This window comes from Aristolochia californica, unplaced genomic scaffold, assembly GCF_029961685.1.
Source record: "Aristolochia californica isolate CCGP_79_NKW_82.1479 unplaced genomic scaffold, dmAriCali1.0.hap1 SCAF_4, whole genome shotgun sequence".
In the NCBI taxonomy this organism is placed as follows: domain Eukaryota; kingdom Viridiplantae; phylum Streptophyta; class Magnoliopsida; order Piperales; family Aristolochiaceae; genus Aristolochia; species Aristolochia californica.
The window spans coordinates 2869867-2875052 of record NW_027182103.1 but is presented as its reverse complement, the minus strand read 5'-3'; the positions used below and the strand labels follow the sequence as shown (position 1 = coordinate 2875052).

At 36.9% G+C, this 5186-nt stretch overlaps 1 protein-coding gene across 3 annotated transcripts; it reads right to left on the bottom strand.

Moving 5' to 3' along the window:
* Window positions 1–606: 606 nt before the first annotated feature.
* Window positions 607–5186, bottom strand: LOC137962616 (uncharacterized membrane protein At3g27390-like). 3 transcript variants are annotated; one of them, XM_068809595.1, is made up of 10 exons: window positions 4850–5186; window positions 3899–4007; window positions 3619–3811; window positions 3307–3443; window positions 2600–2888; window positions 2412–2518; window positions 2185–2332; window positions 1887–2085; window positions 1565–1805; window positions 607–1487 (listed from the first exon to the last, which is right to left on the bottom strand). In XM_068809595.1, the coding sequence occupies exons 1-10, from the start codon at window positions 4941–4943 to the stop codon at window positions 1277–1279; spliced, it is 1728 nt and encodes a 575-aa protein (XP_068665696.1). In that variant the 5' UTR covers window positions 4944–5186; the 3' UTR covers window positions 607–1276. The 3 variants fall into 3 exon arrangements, with proteins under 3 accessions (XP_068665696.1, XP_068665695.1, XP_068665697.1); XM_068809596.1 differs by having other exon boundaries at window positions 1391–1480; XM_068809594.1 differs by having other exon boundaries at window positions 2412–2888.

Genomic DNA, 5186 nt, shown 5'->3' with positions numbered 1-5186 from the left:
CAGGATTACTTGCCAAGAAAAATTGATGAATGAATACACAGAAAAGCATCATTGTAAAGAAGAAATGTCAGTTTTCAACTCAGAGGTTGTACTTGATATTCTTTTAGAATTATGGTCTTAGTGTGTTTCTTAGGCAGCAGAGAGAGATTTTAAAGAAAGGGATTAATATGAAAAAACAGTCATGATCTTCTTGCCCAGATTTTTTAGCATCAGAGCTTTTTCACAAGTATATTATTGGATTGACTACTCTTCTCTGTTTTTTAGTGAAGATTGACTACTATTCTTCTCACTAGATGCTGTCACCTTGAGTCTATCTTTGATGCTTTCTTGTTGAAAAGTTCAGATGTGCGGCATTTGGTTTGGGAACACAGAATTCTAACTAAATATTAAGCATTTCTCTTGTCTAGCTGTTGGCATGTATATGTGTTCTATACAGCATTGCATTTGCACTTGAAAGTTACATGAACTTATGGGAGAAATCCCTTCATCATCATATTGTGTTCCTCAAATCAAGATGTTCTTGTTTTTGTTCCTTTTCTGTTTATAAAGCATTACGTTCATCCAGTGATTCTTGTGTGTGACATTGTCACTTTTGGGAACCAATATATGACCCATCTGCCTTGAATTGTTACCAGTTCTTGAGGCTCTTTTTAGCTAGTAATTATCATGTGATTTTTTCTTTGTTTTTCCCTGCTGTACTTTGGTATTAATAGTTTCATACAAGCAGGTCTGCAGCCACTAAGAAATCACTTGACGCAATCCTGACAAGTTCAAGACACTATAAAAAGGCCAAGGTGACAGCATCTCAGACCCTACTTGAAGAAGAGGAAAGCCAACAACTTGAACTTATTCCAGATAGCCAGGCTGATCATGGTTCACCAGTTGCCCTGTCAAACCCGTGAAGGGAAGATGGTCTTTTTTGCTGTTTCAGCTGTTCCACAATTTTGTCCTGCCCAATAGTCATTGGTAGATTTCTGTTTTGGCTGGTCTAAAGGATGCCTTCTAAGGCGAAAGTCAGAAGATTCGTGTTGTATGGGAGGGAGTACAGCAGGTAAGCTTGTTCTATCAATTTTGACTTGAGAGTCTATTAACAGTAGCTGTATTCACCCATCTTTCGCCTGCAATGGAAGTGGCAAGGCTATGATAGTGCTAGCAATTGTTATGAATGAACCCTCTGATTTGATTCGTTCTGAATAGCTATGAGATGATCATCTTAAGGTGATTCTTTGTTGATGGATGACTCTATTACACGTATTGTCTGAAGGATGAGAACCAGTCATGGGATAACCAATTCAGTCTCTTTATCAGGACCTTTAGAACTTGTTCTGCTTCCTAGGCTAAACATCCTTGCCAGACCACTTCTTGACCTCGAAGTAGTTCGGGAACCTGTCTTCTTTGCAATCTCATTGGAGAGATGATCAACAAGTCTCTGCAATTGACGCCTAATTGTTGGATATCTAGAGAGCGACTTAGTTATCCCCTGCAACCTTTACATAGATCATAAGTGTTACAGAACGAAAAGCCTGTAAATATGTGCAGAACAAGTATAAATCTCGGTCATTACCTTCGGGCTAATGCATCGACTTCAGCTCGCCGTCTCTCAGTTTCTGGAGGAATGCCAGTATTCCAGTTCTTCAACCTATCAGGGTAATTATTGAACAGAACCAATTTCCGAAGAAAATTCTCTTCTTGTTCTGAAAGATTTGCAGATTTAATCTGATCCTTAATTATCATTAATGGGTTAAAAAACCAATCAAATATGGCATCCTTAGGTCTGTTCCTGGTAGTTATCTCTGTATTGTCACCTGTTCAGAGGGTATCAATAGACATGACTAAACAAAGAAATTAAGCCTCCAGAAGTAAAAGATATGGTGCCTTAAACTCACTTAACAGTAATCCATCTGAGTTAGCATTGGCTGAACCAACTAGTGCTTGAAGGATGCAATATGCTGGTAATCCGATGCTTAGGAGGTGATTCCCACTTTTACTAGATTTATGCTCTTCTACATCTTTGTATGTTATCAGCCCTTCTTGCACCAGAGCCTCACCCTGTTGTTTAAACTCTAGAAGTAGCTTGTCAAGTAACTGTGTAGAACATGAGACAATATCAGTCACTGGAGAATGCTATGATATATCATGTCTTAATAAAAGCACAAAAATATAAAATAAGGCAAAGAATTGTACATCAAGAAGCTTAAATTCAACGATAGCATTGGCAAATGAAGATGAACGTGAAGGAGGGGCTTTTCCGTCTAGTTTATCTTTCTGGAAAGAGATGGGCCTTGAGAAGGAGCTTGCTGGTGAAGGTGGGTTCTTCTTTTGATATTGATACCTGTTGATAGCCAAGTAGAGATTTAGTTACATATCTCAGTGAAAAGCACAAAAACTGATAAGGTTAAGAAAGGCAAGACCTAGGGAAGCAAGAGCCTTCTTTCATGTAGAGAACATCGTTGCTATACTCATCAAAGATGGATAGGGAAGAGACAATGTAATTCAGTCCCATCTGAATTGAAGACTCCTGAAAGATGAAACGGTCCATATTCACAGAAGTATTTGAATCATAAATAATTGAAACTGAACTAAAATAAACAAAACTTACTTGATATACGATAACAGCTGCGTATGCACCCAAAAAGAAGCCTGATAGAACTGAAGCCAGTAGTGCACTAAGGACGAGAAGGGGCCACAAAAGTATAGCTAAACCTGCTAAGGGGATACATGCAGTCTCTAGAAATGGTCCTTCACGGCCTACAAGATCATATATAAGCCTCTGCCAGCCCTTGAAAAGCATGTATGGGCTTTTGTAAATTGCAATAAATGTGATTACTGGCATGTCAATCATGATGCCCAATAGACCAACAAAAAGAGCACCCAGGAGCTGAAACAATCTACAGGAAAGAGCAAAATGGTTCTGATTACTTGAAATGTATTTTTTTAAATGCTTGTTAAATTCAGTTAAATGATTCATCTGTTTCTTTGGTTTAGTAGAGCAAAAATCAATCAATATTGTGCTGAGAACAATGTAGATTTTTAAAACTAAGAGCATGAGCAGACCTGATCTCATATGGTCTTCCATTTGGAAGTTCTTAAAAAAGAAGATCATCCATAGTTGAAAGCAAAAACCAATCAATATTGTGCTGAGAACGATATAGATTTTTAAAACTAAGAGCATGAGCAGACCTGATTTCATATGGTTTTCCATTTGGAGGTTCTTGAAGACAGAGATCATCCATAATTATAAGCAAAAATCAATCAATATTGTGCTGTGAACGATATAGATTTTTAAAACTAAGAGCATGAGCAGACCTGATCTCATATGGTTTTCCATTTGGAGGTTCTTGAAAACGGAGATCATCCATAATTGCAAAGTAAGTATTGAAACAGACATCCTTAAAGTCCCGGACCACTGTGCAACTCCTTTTGACTGTATTCCAAATACCATCCTGAATGAGAAAATGAACTCTGCTAAGGGAATCAGAAAATCAAACAGAATAAATGTTGCAAATATTCAACTTAGACACAGTTACCATCTTGGACAGTAAAAGAACCATTTCATGAAACAAGTGATCCATGAAATAAAACAGAACAAGGTTTCCACATAAGCAATTTAAGACACACCTTTATACAATGAATAAATTCATTGCTCTTCCCTTCTCCAACTGCATCAAATGTTGCAACAAGAGGTGCAAAGAAGCCATAGGCTGCCCCTCCCAGTATACTTGCAGTAATGCCAAATAAAGGCCATATAATCAATAGAACAGATACTACAATACACATCACCAACTTCAGAAGAGGCCCCAGCAGTTTCGTTCTGCAGCAAAGAAATCAACTCAATGATAAAACTGACAGTAAAAGCAAACAATAAATACAATGAGCAAGGAAGGAATCACAACAGTACCTTAATAAGCAATAGTATGTCCAGATGATATGTGCTGGCCAAAAACCCAAAATGAGAGAAGTATTCCCAACAACAATAATGAGCCATACCAAAGGAGAGATAATTGCACCTGATTCATTAAAAAGAACAAAACCTGTTTAACAACTTTTTTTTCTGGATCACTGACTCAACACAGAAAAAACAATCGTTAATTCGACTTTTATGTACACTCACATTAATATGAACATGGTTCATGCAAACAATAAAAAAATCAATGTGCTGTGTGGTGTCTGCCAATTGTTGTTAACTGGGTTATCACGGATGTCTTAAGGATTAATCATAGATGATACTCAGAATTTGTCTGAATTCAGTCATAGAACATAGTCCATCAAGTTAAGTCTAGCCATTATACATCAAAATACCCAACAATAAGTGAGACTTACCATGCAAGAAAATTAAGAAAATGGTATGGATACACCTTTTTCATATATTTTTTTTCTTTTAAATGCTATGGATCGAGATTGAAGGAGAAAGGATTTTTTTTTTTTTGTTTGTTTGAAACAGTAAGGATACACATTTCAGAAACTCAAAAGTAACTGATACTCTAATTCTTCTCAATTTTTAAACCATCTGTTCTGGTTAGGCATAAAAGAATCTTGTATATGATCAGAATTTAACATGAAATTTCTAATACGTAATTGACCACTTGATAGCTGTATATAATGCATAAAAACAGTCTCCGATAATTTATTTATAAAGGACACAAATAGTGATTGAACAGTCGAGTAGGATGAAATGCCCATGTCTAAAACGAATCATCTAACATCAATATCGATAAAGCAAATAATATTTTATTCCTGACATTTACTTTCACTAGACAAGGAAAAAGAAACACCCGCTCAAAATCCTTGAGAAACCTTCACATTCAACACAGATTGATAGAGAAACAGAATCAAATTACAGTAAACCAACCTTTAATGGTGCCTAGCAGCAGCAACCCGAGGAAAAACGGAAGAAAGTACAAAAAGCTCCAACAGTAAGTCCAAATCCCGTTCGCAGGCTCCATTTTTCTTACCCAGATCTTCAATTATCTTTCACCCATTTGAAAACTACGCTCCACCCACCGCAGAAAGTCTTCGCTATAGCCACTTCGCCAAAATCCCCGACCAAGTACCCGCCTTGGAAAGAGAGAATAAAAATTCCTGCAACCAAGTGAGCCGTACACGAAATGATAAGTAAGATAATTTCTTCTAGTTGCGGCAGTTAAATAACCATCTAAGAAGTTCGAAGAGATAAAAAAATTGATGGG